Raw genomic sequence first — 19,507 nt, forward strand, 5'->3', positions numbered from 1 at the left:
CAAATTTTCCATCCCTGCTCTGGCATATCATAAATCAAATTTAATTGTATGGCACATGATTTGTAATACATATACAAAATATTAGTTAAAACAAGGACCTCACAATCTTTCTGTACTGAAAATATAGCTTGAAGATGTGAATTACCATGAATGTCCACATACAAATGAACATTTGAAGTCAGATAAATGCCTCCAAAATCCACGGTCAACTTATATGCTCCGTATAAAAGGAAACTGCTGGCATGAATGCTGGTTGTCCCCATTTTGAAATGTCATTGACATTCAACACAGAGTGGGCACGTCTTAGATGACTGGAGATCTTCACAACAAAGTCCATATCACCTACTCAATCCTGTGCAGAACTGTAGAGTCCATGCAAACTCGATGGGCTGAATGGCCCCCTTCTATACTGTAGGGATTCTGTAAATTACTGGTAAGCATAACATGCATTTATGGGGTGATAAATTTGAGGCTACTAATGCTTATATTCATTGCCATGGCTGAAAAAGATCAATTTACATGCTGAGTTCATGCAAAAGCATGTTTCAGGGTCCAGAAAAATGGGATTGTCTTATGCACTCAACTTATACATTGTGATTTAATGCAACAGTGATCCATTCTATCTGCAGGACTCAATGACAATTATGGAAATTCTCCAGCAGTGCACCATTTGCCAGCAGCATGATTTCCCATTGACCGCACCCCACTTCACCAGGAAACCCATGGCTGTGGTGCAATTTCCGCATGGATGGAAGATTTTGTTGGCATGAATAGCCGGAGAAAATTGTTCAACCTCAGCCCTTCTCCATTAAATAAATTATTTAAACAACACACTAAGACAAATGCCACAATCTTTACCTGCCGAGTGGAAAGCTAGGTAGCAGGAACCGGTGAACCTGATAAAATGCCAGAGTGGTGCACTCAGAGGGCTCCTTGATGCAGCTCCATTAACAGACCACTATACCAGTGATAGGAATGGAAGCAGCTTTGCCACCCATTGACTGGAGCTGGATAATCAATTTAGTCCATCAATGGCAAAGAGGCAGCCAGTCAGTGGTTTGCCCAGTCGATGCAAGGAGGGAGGGTTGCTGGTAGTGGTGGGTAGAGGAGTAACATTGTATCCACAGGCTCCATGACCCAAGGAGAGTGGCCCTCTTGTGGACAGCAAGTTGCAGGGATTAACTACGAGATCACTGCTGCACGTCCATCTGGACTCGGGACCCAGTTATGGTCCTGAAACAAGGACTTAACCACTTCTGAGAAAATACTGGCCTTTAATGCAGTGACTGGTGCTTATGACAGATCTGATCATCTCTCGCAGACTCCAGATAGAATTGTTTGGAGAGGCCTGTGCTTCTTACAGATGTACTGCAGTCTCCTAAGGTCAAGACCAGTGGGACTGGGGTGTGTGATGTTTCATGGGGGACCCCCATTTAGCGGTTTGGGAGCAGGTACTCATGGAGGGATAGTCCCATGGGTATTAAGGGTGGTAGTGGGAGTGGGGAAATGCTCTGGGGGCTCGCCTAGTCCTATGGTGGGCTTATGTTACCCAGAAGCTGGAAGTGGTTTAAATTCTAACTTTGTATGGGTAAATCATAACAACACAATCAGAACCATCTGACGCTTGTGATCTAAATCGCATCTTGGGATATTTCCCAGTGCCGGCCAATTGCCCAACAGCAATCCCTACCTAGGAACTTCTGGGGAGGGCGGGAGGGAGGGAGAGAAGGGTGCAAGTTTCCCAGTACATCTTTGAGAAACGCTCCCAGATACATTGCTGTGGAACTTGAAAGTTCCAGCCGCTAATTTCCCAACTGCATCACTTCTTTTGAGCCTGCATACCAAAGGATCTTTGAACTCTCCATATGTTCCTCCAACACAGAAGGTGGTCCTTATTCTTTTCCATAGATGTTCAAAACATAATCTTCTTGGTAGCCTGACTGAATCAAGGTAATTGCTATAATCCTTCAAATACCTCATTAAATTACAATTCTTGTGAAAATGTTGTATGTAAAAATTACTCAGAAATACTTCACTTTTTACTAGACACAGTCTCAAAATATGAAACTTTTAAACTTCTGAAGCTATTCTTAAAATAGCTTTTTTATAAAGTACAAAACAGCAGGCTTCAATATTAGTTTTCAGGAATCGAATTTATTTGCTAAGTGTTACAAAATTCAAAGTAATTTAAGCCCTTTAAATTACACTGCAGTGGATGGTTCTATGGGTCAAATTTGCCAGGTAGTTCCAATAAAATATCAATTAAACAGGACCAGGCATTTCCATTACATAATACGATAACCTTTCCTTTTAAAAGAGTTATTAAGTTTAGGGGAAGAGGTTTAGGGTTGCCCTTTACCCTCCAGAGTTACAATGTTTGTTGTGGCGGAATGGGACTCATTAACAAAAGGCAAATAACACCCACGTATTACAATCCAGGAAACAGCAATTTTAAACCATATGGAGAAAACCAGTCATATCAAACGCAGCACTTTCCAACAAATTATTTTATCACATCATTCTGTGCAACTGCTAACTTTAAAATATATTCTGGGCTGTGCTTACTGATATAACAATTGCTTCTTACACAGCAAAAATATTCAGTTAGGCAATAATTCACACAAAAAGTTTGCATTTCAGGTAATAGTCCAGCAGAATATTTACAGCACTTTGGTAGTTACATTAGTCCCACCATACTCTCACTCATATCCCACAATTTCCTTGCAACTGCATCGTCCATTGCTTTAGGCAATAATTCCTCTTGTTTGCAGTCTCCAAAATACTTCCCTGACACACCTTGAACTTCTGGAGAGGTAGCCAGGTAAAGTGTAGTCTGTGCCCCTTGTTCTGGCGTTTTAAAGAATGCCCAGGACACCAGCTTGAAAACTGGTAATCCAAGTAAAGGGATATTGATATGTCTTCCCAGGTTTGTGCGCACAATGCCTGGGTGCAACACATTTGCAGTGACACCAGTGCCTTCCAACTGTTTGGCTAGTTCGCGAGTGAACAGGATATTGGCCAGTTTACTTCTGCTGTAACCAAAACTTTTGTTGTAGCTTTGTTCACTGTTCAGATCATCAAAGTTGATTTCACCGTACTTGTAGAGCTTGGAGGATACCACCACTATCCTGCTTGGGGCAGAGCGTTTGAGGAGATCAAGGAGGAGATTAGTCAGAAGGAAGTGCCCCAGGTGATTCACCCCAAACTGCATCTCAAAACCATCCTCAGTTTTCATGTAGGGACACTGGAAGATTCCTGCATTATTGATTAGGACATCTAGCCTTGGTTCTTCCTTTGAGGGATGGAGAGGAGGATAGAAATGTTTTTAAAACTTTTCATCCATTACTGTAATGCTTTATTCACAAACAATTTAAAGGAATCGGAAGCAATAAGAATTCTTTGCCCTCTGCAACTTTATTAATGCTAGTTAAATCAGGAATACTTTGCAGGCTTTTTTCGTACTGCGAATGCACCTTTTTAAAGAAAAATAACAATGGAAAAGCCCTTATAAGAATGGAAATTCATTGCAGGTCCTGATACAAGCTGGGTCTTGGATACATTCCTAGTTTTGGACCTGTCAACATTCATAATCAAATAAAGCTACAGGTGCTGGGATGGATGCAAGATGGAAACAAACCAAAAAATATACATACTTTTTCAAAAACAAAAATGGAAGCTTATGTAGGATGGAAACACACATGCACACAAACTAAAAGCCCTCAATAAATTACCTGACAACTCTTTGGAAAGTGTTCAAACATTTACAAATGGCTGCCAATTAGTACCATTAAACAATATGGTCTCCTAAATTCCTAAATGTGAGTGTATCACAGTTCAAATACTGTGCTACCATTCTTGAATCTGAAGTGTGAGAAACTCTGGCACTAAAACTTGACTATTCCTTATTTACCAGAATCTCTCATATTTGTGTATATATTTCGTGTCATTTCACATAAAGTGAACACATGATTGTTGGTCATCTGTCTTCTGTTTAAAGGAAAAAATTATCACCATAAAATGTATTTTCACTTTTGAAAAGTGCAACTGGTCTCACCCATTCTGAACTTCCTAATTCACCCACAGTAAAAGAAACTTTATTCTAACCTGACCAAGGTTTGCTCAATCCATATATGCCAACTCTTAAGAATTTTCCATGAGATGTGATTTCTTCATCAAATTCAGCCTCAGTTCTTTACAAGGCAGGTTTTTTTTACAAAGAGGGTGGTGGGTGCCTGGAACTTGCTGTCGGGGGAAGTAGTGGAAGCAGATACAGTAGTGTCTTTTAAGGGGCGTCTTTACAAATACATGAATAGGATGAGAATGCAGGGATATGGTCCCCGGAAGGGTAGAAATGTTTAGTTCAGTCAGGCAGCATGATCGGTGCAGGCTTGGGGGGCTGAAGGGCATGTTCCTGTGCTGTAATGTTCTTTGCTCTTATGACTTAGCGAGAGGGCTTGGAAAATTCAGGATTTTTTTTTAAGCAATCCTTCTGTGCATGTGCATCCAATTCAGGACTGCACTCGCGTATCCAAACAGACCTTTCCTATCTATTTACCTTGACTAGATAGGTAGCTGTGGCGGAAGCCAGAAGAGGGGCCTGCTGAAGCACACTGCTCTGTCGAGCCTGAAACCCCCATGAAACTGCCTCTCACAGACACTGCCATCTTTTCTGGTTATTCAATGTGCCTTTGTGTGACAGCTTGAAGTTCTTCATGATGTTCTGAGTGATACCAGGCAGATTCACACTGTGAAACAGGCCAGTACATGTGCACTGACTAGAGTCCTCATCGTCTGCTGTTCAGCTCTCAGAAATCTTCGCATTAGTTTTGACCTCAGTAGCTTACCACAAGCAACAAGGAGCTAGAACATTTTTTGACCATCAAAGTAAGAACCCCTTTCCGCTTCTCTATTATCTCCTTCTACAAACTTTAAATATCCAAACACCTGAATTCTACATCTTCATGAATTCCGTGGAGGCTCCAGCTCCATCCAAATCTGTACCTAGTTTGCACTGTCGTCATATTTCACAGAGGAGACAGAGCTAGATTCTACATAACATACATTTGAAGACAAAGTTGCAGGGCAATGGGGAAAGTGCAGGGATATGAAAGCAACTGGATAGCCCTGGTCCTAAAATGGATAGCACTGGTCCTACCAAAATGTTGCCTAATGGTGATCTGTCTACAAGTAATTCTCAACATACTTCAAGATTGACTGCAACTAGTAGTTTGAGTAGTTGGGACGTGGCACTGGGCAAGCCTGCCGGTTAAGTGGAATGACCAGAGAGAGACATTTGAGTTATAACCAGCATGTTGGAGGGAGTAATGTAAACAATATAAACTTTAACCAGGCATGAACCATCTGACCTCCATGATACTACCTGCCTCCGCTCCCCCCCCACCCCTGGCCATCCTACCTTACTATAACCCAGGGTTCAGCTGCTGCAAAAGCAGTGTGATGTGACAAAAAGCTTACTGTCATGGAGACAAGAAAATGTTTGTAGCCATGAAGGAACTCGGAAAAAGTAAACCTTTGAGGCATTTGGAAAAACAAGCTAAGATGTGCAACAAAATTATATATTGGCTGTGGATTAACAACTGATGACACCTTTAAACAGCTGCTACAATTCAGTCAACATGCACACCATTATGGAAGTAGAATGCCCTTCACCATGAGGATTCTCTGGTGAGCAATTAGTGGTTTTACTAACTGCATACTATAACTACCAGTGAACATGAACAAGCAGCAGCAGAGGGTGACCATTGGAGCTGAAGTATTTAATAAAACCCTACATACCCAGCAACTGAAACGGAAAATGCTGAGAGCTGAAAAAATCAAGAGTTCATACAAAGAAAAGCAGAACAAAGGGATTAAGAAGATTATTGGTAATGTTAAAAGAGAACATTTTGCTAAATGGAAGCTACATCCATAGAATAATATTGCAACAGATCCCTTGGTTTAAGTCACAAAATCATCTTTCCAGGACAAGTATCTGAAACATGTTTCTCTTGTATATATAGATTAGAAACAGTGTTAACAGCACAGGGTAGATTGACGAATAAATTTAAGAAATATACAATCCTAATCTGTTAAATAAGGAAAGATATGCAATCCTGTTTTATAAACTAAATAGACTTTCTATTCAAAGGGGCATATGTTAGAAATGGTCTATAAAAGCCATTTGCCTACGTACTTAATAGCTTCCTTCGGTCTTGGACAGTTCCTTTGAATGGAAGGGGGTTAATGTTGTCTCCATTTAAAAAATAGAGATAAGGCCTGGATAATTTCTGATTCAGTAGTTTGACATGAATAATCGGGAAAATCCTTGAGGAAATCATGAGGGATGTGATATATGACTACTTACAAACAGAGGGACACATTAAGGAACCAAACACAGTTTCAAAAATGTCTTACACATTGACTGTACTTTTTGTGTAGGTTAAAGTCCAACAGGTTTATTTGGCACTAGCTTTCTAGCTCCTTCTCTGCTTACCCCCGTCCAACGCTGGCATCTCCACATCATGGCTTTTTGAGTAGATCAGCATTGAGGTGGATGAGGGAAACCTAGTCAATAGTGTTTACAAAAACCATTTGGCAAGATATTTCAGAAGAAACCCCTACATGGTCAACGCATCTGGTATTAGTAATGGTTTATTGAGCTGGATTGAGAACTTTCTGGAAATACAAATCCATCTACAACAACTTAAGGCCTATGGTTTTCCAACTGGTGATGTTCTAGGGGGATCACTATTAGAACTGTAGCTGTTTACTGTATTTATTCATCATCTAGATGTATATATAGAAACAAGATCTGAAATTTGAAAATAGAATCTGACAGAACGTTAAGATACTTGACACTGCTGGAATACTGCAGCTGGATCTTGGTTTATTGGAAATTGGGCTCATGATTGGTAAATGAAGTTTAATTTGGAAAAGTATGGTGCTATGGATGTGGGGAGGACAATGATCAACCTATACAAGCCTTCAAGTGAAAGTCATAAAAGGTAGAGAAAGAAAGAGATATGGACATTCTAGTACACAGATCTCTTAAGGTTCATGAAGAAGTCTGAGAATTGATAAAGAGAGTTAACAAGGTGTCGAAAGCACTGAACTATAAGTCAAAGCATACTGTGATAGTCTTTGTACAAGAATTTTGGTCAAGCTCCAGTCGGAGTAGTGTCCAGTTTTGCTTTCCTTATGGGTTGAGTGATATTGAAGCTTTGGAAAGGGTGCTGAGTAGGCAGTTAGACCATTTCCCAGCGTAAGGCATTTTAGTTAGCAAGACAGATTAAAAGAGCTGGAAAAGAGCACTTAAAAGTTCACTTGGGGGTCATTTGATCAATTTTGAGAGGGCGACTGTGTTTCAGTAGACATTTTGTTCCAGCTAAATAGCATGGGAAGGACCAGGGGACTACAATTTTAAATTGTGTAAGGCCAGCTCTAGGTTAGACATCAGGAGATGGTTCTTTTCCCAGAGAACAGTAAATCTCTGGAGCTGGTTTATGCTTAGTCCAGATGGCACCAAATCACATGACTGGATTACTGACCCTGTATTCAGTTAGCTATCACCAAGCTGGCTATTTACCTCAGTCTCTATTTTTTGTTACCAAGTGCTGGATTATTAGTGCAAGGGCTAAATTAGTTATCTCTAATTTCTACCCAAGTCAGGTTAACGGAAACCCTGTTTTATCCCCAAATTTGGTATTTTTAACATCAGTAGCATCCCAGATGTGTCTAGTTCCAATTTTTTATAACTCTGTTCTTGTGTAATTACCCACAAAATTTATTCTGATCCTGGTTATTATCCTCTCCCCAATTAACCACAGCTCTGGGTTACTATGACAGCATTCCTTCAGTGTCAGGATATTTGTTCCAATCTCCTCTAGTCCTGATTTATTCTGATCACAAATTATTACACCAGTGTCTGTTATTTCCACGTCTGTCCATCCTCTAAACCTGGATTACTGTTTCAGTTTTACACGTTTATCAGTGCACCTGAATCCTGGATTATCATCCTTCAGTCCTAAAATATCTAACTATTCAATAATTAACCTCTCCCTGGTATAAGTGACCCCAGGTATTCACTCAATTGTTATCCAGTCCTTGTGGATTTACCCAATATTCACCCAGTTCTTAGATTACCCAGCCCCAGATATTTAAGTAGAGCCCACAGTATTCTTCCCTGTTATTCCCCAAATATTTACCTATAATGAATGTACCCAGTTGATACATACCCCCCAGGTACCTACCCAATATTTACCCTTGGATATTTACTCCCTGGAAACTTCTCCCCTTCAGATATTCACTTCCAAATATTCACTTCCAGATATTCTACCCAATTATTTACCAGTATCACCCAACATAGCCCCTCTGGCTGTTTACCACACAGGTATTTACTTCCTTCCCAGGTATTTAACATAAAGTATACCCTTCACTCCCTCTCCCTAGGCATTTCCCCACTCATTCCTGGGCATTTTTCTGGTACTTGCTTCCCCATGTATTTACCCAATATCCTCTACATGTATTCCCTCCCTATGCATATATCCCATAGATACTCCATCCCCAGATGGAGTATCCATCCAGTATCCCCCTGGGTATTCTCCCCAAACCCCCTGTATTTCCCAAATACTTGCCCAGGGCTACTTATTCTCTTGTATCTACCAGTATTTACCCCCGGGTCTTTTCCTGGTTTACCTCTGGGTATTCCCTCCCATGGCTATTTAACCAGTGTTTACCCTCACATGGTTATTTACACCCTCTTTCAGTATTTACTCAGAATTTAACCAAGGGCTATAGCCGGATTAGGAAGGAGCTGAAGGACACTGATTGGGAGAGGTTGTTAGCGGGCAAGTCCACGGTTGGCAAGTGGGAGGCTTTCAAGGGCAAACTGAAAATGTTGCAGGAAAGACATGTGCCGGTAAAGAGGAAGGATGGGAAAGGCAGGATTAGAGAGCCGTGGATTACAGGATATATTGAGGACTTGGTCAGGAAGAAGAGAGAGGCATTTGTTAGGTCTAAGCAACTGGGAAAGGAGAGAGCACTGGAGGGATATAGAGACAGCAGGAGGGAGCTCAAAAGGGGGCATGAAATGGCTTTGGCTGATAGGATTAAGGAAAATCCAAAGGCATTTTACTCTTATATTAGGAACAAGAGGGTGGTTAGAGGGAAAATAGGTCCTCTTAGGGACAAAGGAGGGGAACTATGCATTGAGTCTGAGGGAACGGGGGAGATCCTGAATGAATACTTTGCATCGGTATTCATGAAGGAGAGGGGCTTGGTGTCTTGTAATGTCTTGGAGGGAGCTGTAGACCAGTTGAAGGAAATATCCATTACGAGGGAGGAAGGGTTAGGGTTTTTAGGTAGCATAAAAACTGATAAAGCTCCGGGGCCTGATGGCATTTATCCCAGGCTGCTTAGGGAGGTGAGAGATGAAATTGCTGGGCCTCTGATGCAAATCTGTCTCTTCTTTGGACACAGGTAAGGTCCCAGAGGACTGGAGGATAGCTAATGTGGTACCACTGTTTAAAAGGGCAGTAGGGATAACCCTGGTAATTATAGGCCAGTGAGTTTGACATTGGTGGTAGGAAAATTGTTGGAAAAAATTCTTAGGGATAGGATGTATAAGCATTTGGAGCGTTGTGATCTGATTAGGGATACGCAGCATGGCTTTGTTCAGGGGAGGTCTTGCCTTACGAATCTGGTAGAATTGTTTGAGGAGGTGACAAAAACGGTTGACGATGGGCGAGCCATTGATGTCATCTATATGGATTTCAGTAAGGCGTGTGACAAAATCCCTCATGGTAGGCTGGTAGAAAAGGTTAAGGCACATGGGATACAGGGACAGGTATCTAGATGGATTGAAAACTGGCTAGGCAACAGGAGACAGAGAGTAGTAGTGGAAGGGTCCTTTTCTAGCTGGAGGGCTGTCACCAGTGGTGTGCCGCAGGGCTCAGTACTGGGGCCTCTTCTCTTTATAATATAAATGACTTGGAAGAGGGCGTACATAGTGTGATCAGCAAGTTTGCAGATGACACCAAGATGGCAGGATTGGCGGATAGCGAGGAGGATTGTCAGGTGACACGGCAGGATATAGATAGGCTGGTATACTGGGCAGATACAATTTAATCCTGACAAATGCGAGGTGACGCATTTTGCAAGGAATAATGCAGGGAGGAGTTACATGATAAAAGGTAGACCAATTAAGAGTACAGAAATGCAGAGGGACCTGGGAGTGCAAGTGCACAAGTCTCTGAAGGTGGCAACCCAGGTGGAGAAGGTTGCGAAGAAAGCTTATGGAATGCTAGCCTTTATAGGAAGGGGTATAGAGTATAAGAGCTGACGTCTAATGCTTCAGTTGCACAGAACGTTGGTTAGACCGCATTTGGAGTACTGCGTCCAGTTCTGGTCACCTTACTACCGGAAGGACGTGGAGACCCTGGAGAGAGTGCAGAGGAGGTTTACCAGGATGCTGCCTGGTATGGAAGGACTGGGTTATGAGGAAAGATTGAGTAAACTGGGGCTCTTCTCCTTAGAAAGATGGAGATTAAGGGGAGATCTGATAGAGGTGTATAAAATAATGAAGGGTATAGATAGAGTCAACAGTGGCAGGCTTTTTCCTAGATTGGAGACAAATATCACAAGGGGTCACGAGCTAAGGGTGAAGGGGGAGAAGTATAATTTGGATACTAGAGGGAAGTTTTTCACACAGAGGGTCGTGGGGGTATGGAATGCACTACCAAGTAAGCTGGTGGAGGCAGGCACGCTAGACTTGTTTAAGGTTTACTTAGATAGGCACAAGAATGAAACAGGGATGGAGGGTTATAGGAGACGGTTTTAAAAAGGGTCAGAGCCTCAGGACGATACTGGAAATGTAATGCTACATGTTAATGTCTTGTCTCTTTTAATCTGCAGGTGTGCCGATCCACCTTGTTGTCTAACGAGGGGCATGCACACGGTGGGTCGTGCGTAGGCTGCTCTTGGATGTTTCGAGAGTGGCCTAGTACTTTGCGTCGTTGTGTGTGCTTAAAACTAGACCAGCAGATGGGCACCACAACAGCTCAGTGACTATCACTGCTAGCTGTGTAGACACATGGATTTGGGCCTGTGTCTGTGGGAGTTTGCGCATTCTCCCTGTGGTTGCGTGGGTTTCCTCCGGATACTCCGGTTTCCTCCCACACCCCAAAGATGTGCTCTTAGGCTGATTGGTGTAACAAATTGTCCCTAAACTATTCTCCCCTGAATCTGGTTACAATAGGGGTACCATATGCATACACACGAGTCAAGGCAGGTGTAGGAAAATGCTTTGTTAAGATGGCAGCGCGGGCTCGTTGGGCCGAAGGGCCTGTTTCCCGTGCTGGGTTGTTCTTTGTTTGATCAGCATTTACCCTCCATTAGGTATTTATGCTCCCTATTTATCTCCTCCCCAGGTATTTGCCCCCTCCCGAGTATTTTTTAAAATTCATTTGTGGAACACAGGAGTCGCTGGCTGGCCAGCATTTATTGCCCTTCCCGAATTACCCCTAAGAAGGTGGTGGTGAGCTGCCTTCTTGAATTGCTGCAGTCCATGTTCAGTGGGCTGACACACAATGCCGTTAAGAGAGGGAATTCCAGGATTTTGACCCAACGACTGCAAAGGAACAGCAATATATTTCCAAATCAAATTGGCTAGTGGCTTGGAGGGGAACTTGCAGGAGGTGGTGTTCCCATTATCTGCTGCCCTTGTCCTTTTAGATGAAAGTGGTCATGGGTTTGGAAAGTGCTGTCTAAGGGTCTTTGGTGAATTGCTGCAGTGTATCTTGTAGATGGTACACACAGCTGCTTCTGAGTGTTGGTGGTGGACAGATTGAATGTTTGTAGGAATCCACTTCATATCAGCCATGATCTTATTGAATGGCGGGGCAGGCTCAAAGGGCTAGATGGCCTACTCCTGCTCCTATTTCTTATGTTGTAGATGTGGTGCCAATCAAGTGGGCTGCTTTGTCCTGGACGGTGTCAAGCTTCTTGAGTGTCATTGGAGCTGGACCCATTCAGGACTCATCCTGACTTGTGTCTTGTAGATGGTGGATAGGCTCTGGGGAATCAGGAAGTGAGTTACTGGCCACAGTATTCCTAGTCTCTGACCCACTCATGGGGCCACTGTGTTTATGTAGTGAGTTGACTATTGACTGTCAAAGGGTGGTTGTTAAGAGTGCCTCTCAGCTCTTTAACCCTGTTCCCCAGATTTACAACCCTCTCTGGTGTATTTACCCCTTCCCCCCCCCAAGGGTGAAGGCCCCCATCCCTGGGTTACATATCCCCATCCACGGGTTACTTATCCCCCTTCCTGGGGTATTTACCACCCCTGGGATATTTACACCCTCCCCCAGGTATTTATCCCCATGGTTATTTACCCCCTCCCCAGGGGATATTTACCCCCTTCCCCAGGGGATATTTACCCCTTCCCCCGGGGTTATTTGCCCCCTCCCCAGGGGATATTTACCCCCTTCCCCGGGGTTATTTGCCCCCTCCCCAGGGGATATTTACCCCCTTCCCCGGGGTTATTTGCCCCCTCCCCAGGGGATATTTACCCCCTTCCCCGGGGTTATTTGCCCCCTCCCCAGGGGATATTTACCCCCTTCCCCGGGGTTATTTGCCCCCTCCCCAGGGGGTATTTACCCCCTTCCCCGGGGTTATTTGCCCCCTCCCCAGGGGATATTTACCCCCTCCCCCCGGGGATACTTGCCCCCTCCCCCCGGGGATATTTACCCCCTCCCCCCAGGGATATTTACCCCCTCCCCCCGGGGTTTTTTCCCCCTCCCCCGGGGTTATTTTCCCCCTCCCCCGGGGTTATTTGCCCCCTCCCCCGGGGTTATTTTCCCCCTCCCCCCGGGGTTATTTGCCCCCTCCCCCCGGGGTTATTTGCCCCTTCCCCCGGGGTTATTTACCTCTATGATCCGCTGACAGAAGCTCCGGACCGAGCGGAGTGAGGCCAGGTCCAGGTGCCGGACCAGCAGCTCCCCGGCTCCGCCGCTCTCCTCCCGGATCTCCCGGGCCGCCTGGGCGGCCGCCTTCTCGTCGCGACAGGCGAGGATGACCCGGGCCTGCAGGCGGGCCAGCCCCGCCGCCGTGGCCCGGCCGATGCCGCTGTTGGCGCCGGTCACGATCACCGTCCGGCCCCGCATCGAGGCCGCCTCCCGAAGCGGGGCGGCGGCGGCCGCCATGAACCAGCGGCCCAGGGAGACGGCGATGGAGAGAGCGGCCACCGCCGACAGGCAGAGGGCGAGCATCCTGCAGTACCGGGCAGTGCCAGCTGGGGCCAGTACTGAGTCACCCCCAGCCTGATTGACAGCTTAGCAAATGTCAATCACTGCCCCAAACCCAAGGCTGCTCTTTCAGCTCATTTATTACAAATTGGCTTACATTAACACTGCAATGAAGTTACTGTGAAAAATACCTTAGTGGCCACATTTCAGCACTTGTTGGGTGCACTGAGAGAGAATTTAACATGGCCAATGTACCTAACCAGCACGTCTTTCAGACTCTGGGAGGGAACTGGAGCATCTGGAGTGGGGGGGGGGTGGGTTCTGTCGGGTCGTTAGTTCAGGTCGGTCTTTCGGGTCAAACAAGTAAACTAACTTAAATTACGTTCGGACAAAGGAAAAGGGGGCAGCTCCCCAAAAGGAGGGGGAACAGCCCGAACAGAAACAAAAGGTACAAAGGAAACTTAAGACACGTCAAATCAAAATGTGATTATCAGGGTCTATAAGGCACCTCAGCCCCTGCAGTGCCCAACGGGCACGGAAGGCTGGAGCATCCGGAGGAAACCCATGCAGACACAACGCGAACGTGCAAACTCTGCACAGACAGCGACCCAAGCCAGGAATCGAATCTGTGCCCCTGGTGCTGTAAGGTAGCAGTGCTAACGATTCTACCACCGTGCTGGCATCTCCTGACAGCTGAGAATCTTTTGCAAGCAGGAGGACCATCACCTACTGATACACACTTTGCTGCAAGATTACTGCAGCTACCTTGCTGGTGCTATCCAATTTTGTTACTCTTGTTGGTGCTATCCATTGGTGTTTTGAAAGGTGATGGGGCTGCTGGAAACACAGGTCCTCTCACCTTCCCATCCATTCAACTGACAGAAGAGCTGGGCTTGAGGACCAGGCGAGATGTGCTGCTTTTGCAGCTTTCTTCATCAGACTGTGATGAAAGCTGAAACGTCGGCTTTACCCTAAACCTGATCCTGTGATGGGGCGGGGGGGGGGCGTGTCGGGGGGCACTGAAGTGAAAACAGGCATGCTATTGATGACTTTGACCATAATGTACTATCCCTCTTATCCTTCTCAATCTGTCTGCAGCTCTTAACAAAGTTAGCCCCATTATCCTCTCTGCCTTTGTCCAGGTGAGTGGAACCACCATAGCTTAGTTCAAAGCCTCCAGAGAATACTCTGCTCTCTTCCCACTCACTATCTGTTGCCTCTGGAGTTCATCAAAGATCTATTCTTGCACCTGTTTATTTCTCATCTATATGCCAACCCTCACAAGACCATCCAAACACATATCAGGTTTCGAATGTATGCATACAACACTCAGCTCTATATCACCACCAGCTCCTTGGACCCCTCAACTTTCTCCAAATTTTCTTTCACTCAGTTATGGGATAAGGGCCCTGCTGGCTAGACCAGCATTTATTGTTCATCCTTGGTTGTTCTTGAGAAGATGGTGGTGAGCTGCCTTCTTGAAGCACTGCAGCCCATGTGGTGCAGGGACACCAGCAGGGAGGAATTCTAGGATTTTAATCCAGGAACGGTGATATATTTCCAAGTCAGGATAGCAACTGACGATAGCTTCCAGGTGAGGGTGTTCCCATATATCTGCTGCCCTTCTCATTCTTGCCGGTGATGGTCGCGGGTGCGAAAGATGCTGCCCAAAGGAGACTTAATGAGTTCCTACAATGCATCTTGTAGATTGTACATATGGTTGCCCCTGTTCATCGGCAGTGGGGGGAGTGAATTTTGTGGATGGGTACCATAGAAGCGGGCTGCTATGTCCTGGATGGTGTTGAGCTTCTTGAGTGTTTTGGAACTACTACATCCAGGTAAGGGGAAAATATTCTATCACACTCCTAATGTGCTTGTAGATGGTGTAGTGGCTTTGATTTTGATTTGATTTATTATTGTCACATGTATTATCATATTGTTTCTTGCGGCTACACAGACAAAGTATACCATTCATGGAGAAGGAAATGAGAGAGTGCAGAATGTGAATGTTACAATCATAGCTGGGGTTAGAGAAAGATCAACTTAATGCAAGGAAGTCCATTCAAAAGTCTGACAGCAGCAGGGAGGAAGCTGTTCTTGAGTTGGTTGGTACATGACTACAGACCTTTGTATCTTTTCCCCAAAGGAAGAAACTGGAAGAGAGAATGTCTGGGGTGGGGATCCTTAATTATACTGACTGCTTTGCCGAGGCAGTGGGAAGTGTAGACTGTGTCGATGGGTGGGAGGCTGGTTTACGTGATGGATTGGGCTACATTCATGATCTTTTGTAGATCCTTGTGACGTTAGGCAGAGTAGGTGCCATACCAAGCTGTGATACAACTCGAAAGAATGCTTTCTATGGTGCATCTGTAAAAACTGGTGAGAGTCATAGCTGACATGCCAAATTTCCTTAGTCTTCTGAGAAAGTAGAGGCATTGGTGAGCTTTCTAAACTATAGTATCGGCATGAGGGAACCAGGACAGGTTGTTGGTGATCTGGACACCTAAAAACTTGAAGCTCTCAACCCTTGTCCATGCTTGAGCCAAGGTTGTAGTGAGGTCAGGATCTAAGTGACCCTGGCAGGACCAACATGGGGTATCAGTGAACAGTTATTGCTGACTAAATGCCACTTGATAGAACTGTTGATGACCCCTTCCATTACTTTACTGATGATCGAGAGTAGACTGATGGGGTGGTTATTTGCTGGTTTGGATTTGTCCTGCTTCTTGTGAACAGGACATATCTGGACAATTTTCCACATTGCCAGGTAGATGCAGTGGTGTAACTGCACTAGAATTGCCAGACAACTTGTCCCATTTTCAACATTGGATGTGTGGAGAGACCCTCAAATCAAATATGGAGAAGATTGAAGCCCCTGTCTTTGGTCCCTGCCATAAACTTAATATCCAATCTACCTTTTTCACCCCTGATAATTAACTTAAATTTAGTTCAATTGTTTGCAGCCTTGGGGTTGTGCTTTTGATTTGGTTTGATTTGATTTATTATTCTCACATGTATGGGAATACAATGAAAAGTATTGTTTCTTGCATGTTTAGAGACGTACCATTTATAGAGAAGGAGAGCAGAATGTAATGTTACAGCCATAGCTAGGGTATAGAGAAAGATCAACTTAATGCAAGATAAGTCCATTTAAAAATCTGATGGAGCAGGGAAGAAGCTATCCTTGAGTCAGTTGGTCTCAGATGTTTGTATCTTTTTCCTGATGGAACACATCATTACCAAAACAGCCTACTTTCACCCGAGTAACATCACTCCACGCAGACCTTTCCTCAGCTGATCTTCTGGTGAAAGTCTCACCCATTCCTTTGTTACTTTTATTCTTGACTTTTCCAATGTTTTACTGGCTGGTATCCCATTTTCCATCCCCAAAAATTTACACTCTCCAAAAATTCCGCTGCCCACATCTTAATTCACTCCAAATATGATTCAATCATCACATTGCAGCCCATATATTGTGAAGCTTGCGGGAAACTCCACAACCAGTCTAACTGGGTCCTGGCGTAATCTCTGGCCCTTCTGGTGCCCTCTGCTGGAATTACACTGGGAAGACATTGGAGGAGCATGGATTTTTGCTTCCTCTGCCTCAGAAGGAGAGGTGTCAAGGAGAAAAATAATAAAATAGTTAATTATTTTTACAAACAAATGCAATTTTTTAATAAGGATGATATCATCATTCTTGCTTGCTTGCACTGACTGATCTGTGAGGTAAAGTGTAGGCATTTTCATGGGTAGGATTTCAGTTTTCAGATAGGATTATTATAAATCTCATATTTTTGCTTGGCCACATTTTATAATCCATTCTTTTAAAGTAGAAGGAAAAAAATTGGAATAGTTATGGAAAGCCTAAACACTCAGTCACAAACCAAATTCACTTGATGCAGCAATTGATAGTGTTGACTTGGCTTCCTTGTTAGAGTAGTAAACAGTTCAAATGAGCTTATTTTTTAAGCAATATCCAAAGATATGTTTCTCTCCAGAAATACAAGAAGAATTTTCTTCTCTACTTATTGACCATTTGATAACTGAATTTTGATGAACTAATCACTAAACCTGATGCTGAAGTATCCTCTCTGCTTGGAGTGTTAAGCTGATGCAGTGAGGGAACATCAAATTGGTTTCCAGTGAAAAGTTTGAACAGCAATAAGCACCTCTGGAGAATGCTGATTACTTTAATGATCTAACTCTCTGTGAAATAAATTAATTCCAGTAAACAAGTTTATTTAGTATCATTTGGTGGTATTATCATTGTTTAGTATTGTATCATCACATCATCATGAGGGTGGCACAGTGATTAGCACAGTTCCCTCACAGTGCCGGGCACCCAGGTTCAATTCCAGCATCTGTGTGGAGTTTGCACATTCCCCCATGCCTGTGTGAGTTTCCTCTGAGTGCTCCATTTTCCTCTTACATAGATGTGCAGGTTAGGTAAATTGCCCATGCTGAAGTGCCCCTTACTGTCCTAAGATTTGTGGGGTAAATATGTGGGGTTATGGGATAGGGTCTGGGTGGGATCCTGGGTGGGATTGTCTATTGGAGGTTCAATGCAGACTCGATGGGCCAACTAGCCTCCTTCAGGGATTCTGTGATTTCTTAGAAGAAGCATCTCTTGCACCAGATTCATGCTATTCTGCCATTATTATGGGTCAAGAAGCTCTAGTTTGGAAAAAACAAAGGCATCAAGTACCATCTGCAAACATGCATTGAACAGCAGCTGGACGTCATGGCACATGTACAGTATGAATACAATAATGTGATGTTGTGAGGTCACCACTGATGAATAACTTATGGTCTTATATAGGTCCATTTGCTGTCGTTACAAAGGGGCTAATCAGTTTACTAAATATTCTGGTTAAAATATCATAGAATACAAAATGTTTGGTCCCTGTTATCATTATCAGCAATTTCTAGTATTAGATCTAATGATTTTAGCAGTCTGAAACCAGTTCCGTTTTCGCCAATTTCTTCTTCCATTTTGATAAGCACAAATTTTAATACCCCCAAATTTTGAAAATAAAAACAAAGATAAATGATGAAGGGGCAGCGCTTGAAAAGCTTGTGCTACCAAATAAACCTGTTGAACTTTAACCTGGTGTTGTGAGACTTCTTACTGTGCCTACCCCGGTCCAACACATGATACAGAAAAGAGATAGAGCATCTGGTGAACTGGTGTAACGATAATAATCTGTCCCTCAATATCAACAAAATGAAGGAGATAGTTATTGACTTCAGGAAATGTAGGGCAGGACATGCCCCTGTCTACATCATGGGTACATCAATGGGAACAAAGTAGAAATGGTCGAGAGATTCAGGTTTTAAGGTGTCCAGATCACCTGTCCTGGTCCCTTCAAGTTGATGATGTAGTTAAGAAAGCCACCAATGCCTCTACTTTCTCAGAAGACTAAGGAAGTTTGGCATGTCTGCTACGATGCACCATAAAAGGCATTCTTTCTGGCTACATCACAGCTAGGTATAGCTTCTGCTCTGCCCAAGTCCACAAAAATCTACAAAGGGTATGAATGTAGCCCAATCCATCATGCAAACCAACCTCCCACCCAGTGACACTACACTCCCCTCTGCCCCGGAAAAGCAGCCAGCATAATTAAAGACCCCGCACACCCTGGACATACTCTCTTCCACCTTCCATCGGGAAAAAGCTGCAAAAGTCTGAGGACATGTACCAACCTACTCAAGAACAGCTTCTTTCTTGCTGCCATCAGAGTTTTGAATGGATCTACCTCGCATTAAGTTGATCTTTCTTTACACCCTAGCTATGACTGTAACACTACATTCTGCTCTCTCTTCTTTCCTTCTCTATGTACGGTATGCTTTGCCTGTATAGCGCATCAAATCAAATCAAATTCCGAGTTCTTGTATTGGATCTTTAGGAGTATTTTTTTCTGTGTTAATAAACATTAACGGTTGAGCCTAAAAGTCCATGTCCATTTAAGTTTGTCTTTTGTAAAATCCTAAAGTCAAGAACTGATAGTAAGGTTACCTCGGAACATGCACTTCTCACATGTGATTAAGAGCTTTTTTTTAGTACAGTTGAACATGGGTTTATCACAGAAAATGGGCTTTTTTGGTAAATTCCCAATCCATTTTCTTGTGCAATTCTGTAAAAATCTCTGAAAATGATTCCTAGAATCCATTTCTAGAAGTCATTGGTGTACATGATTTATTGATGTACATTATTAGTTTCCTAGTAAATTACCTTATTTAATACTTATGTGCCAATTCTTGGTATT

At 43.7% G+C, this 19,507-nt stretch overlaps 1 protein-coding gene across 1 annotated transcript; it reads right to left on the minus strand.

Annotated features, from left to right (window-relative positions):
* Positions 1-2,134: 2,134 nt before the first annotated feature.
* Positions 2,135-13,287, minus strand: rdh14a (retinol dehydrogenase 14a). The gene is made up of 2 exons (XM_080192248.1): positions 12,924-13,287; positions 2,135-3,292 (listed from the first exon to the last, which is right to left on the minus strand). The coding sequence occupies exons 1-2, from the start codon at positions 13,263-13,265 to the stop codon at positions 2,678-2,680; spliced, it is 957 nt and encodes a 318-aa protein (XP_080048374.1). The 5' UTR covers positions 13,266-13,287; the 3' UTR covers positions 2,135-2,677.
* Between the last annotated feature and the right edge of the window lie 6,220 nt (positions 13,288-19,507).

Source organism: Carcharhinus amblyrhynchos, chromosome 7 (assembly GCF_965287045.1).
Source record: "Carcharhinus amblyrhynchos chromosome 7, sCarAmb.v2.hapA, whole genome shotgun sequence".
In the NCBI taxonomy this organism is placed as follows: domain Eukaryota; kingdom Metazoa; phylum Chordata; class Chondrichthyes; order Carcharhiniformes; family Carcharhinidae; genus Carcharhinus; species Carcharhinus amblyrhynchos.

Excerpts from the sequence above, each read along its gene's own strand:
- rdh14a (XM_080192248.1), bottom strand. The coding sequence starts at position 13,265 with ATGCTCGCCCTCTGCCTGTCGGCGGTGGCCGCTCTCTCCATCGCCGTC. Across the intron at positions 3,293-12,923 it reads TCTGTCAGCGGATCATAGAG|GAAGAACCAAGGCTAGATGT; the intron begins GTAAATAACCCC and ends CATCCCTCAAAG.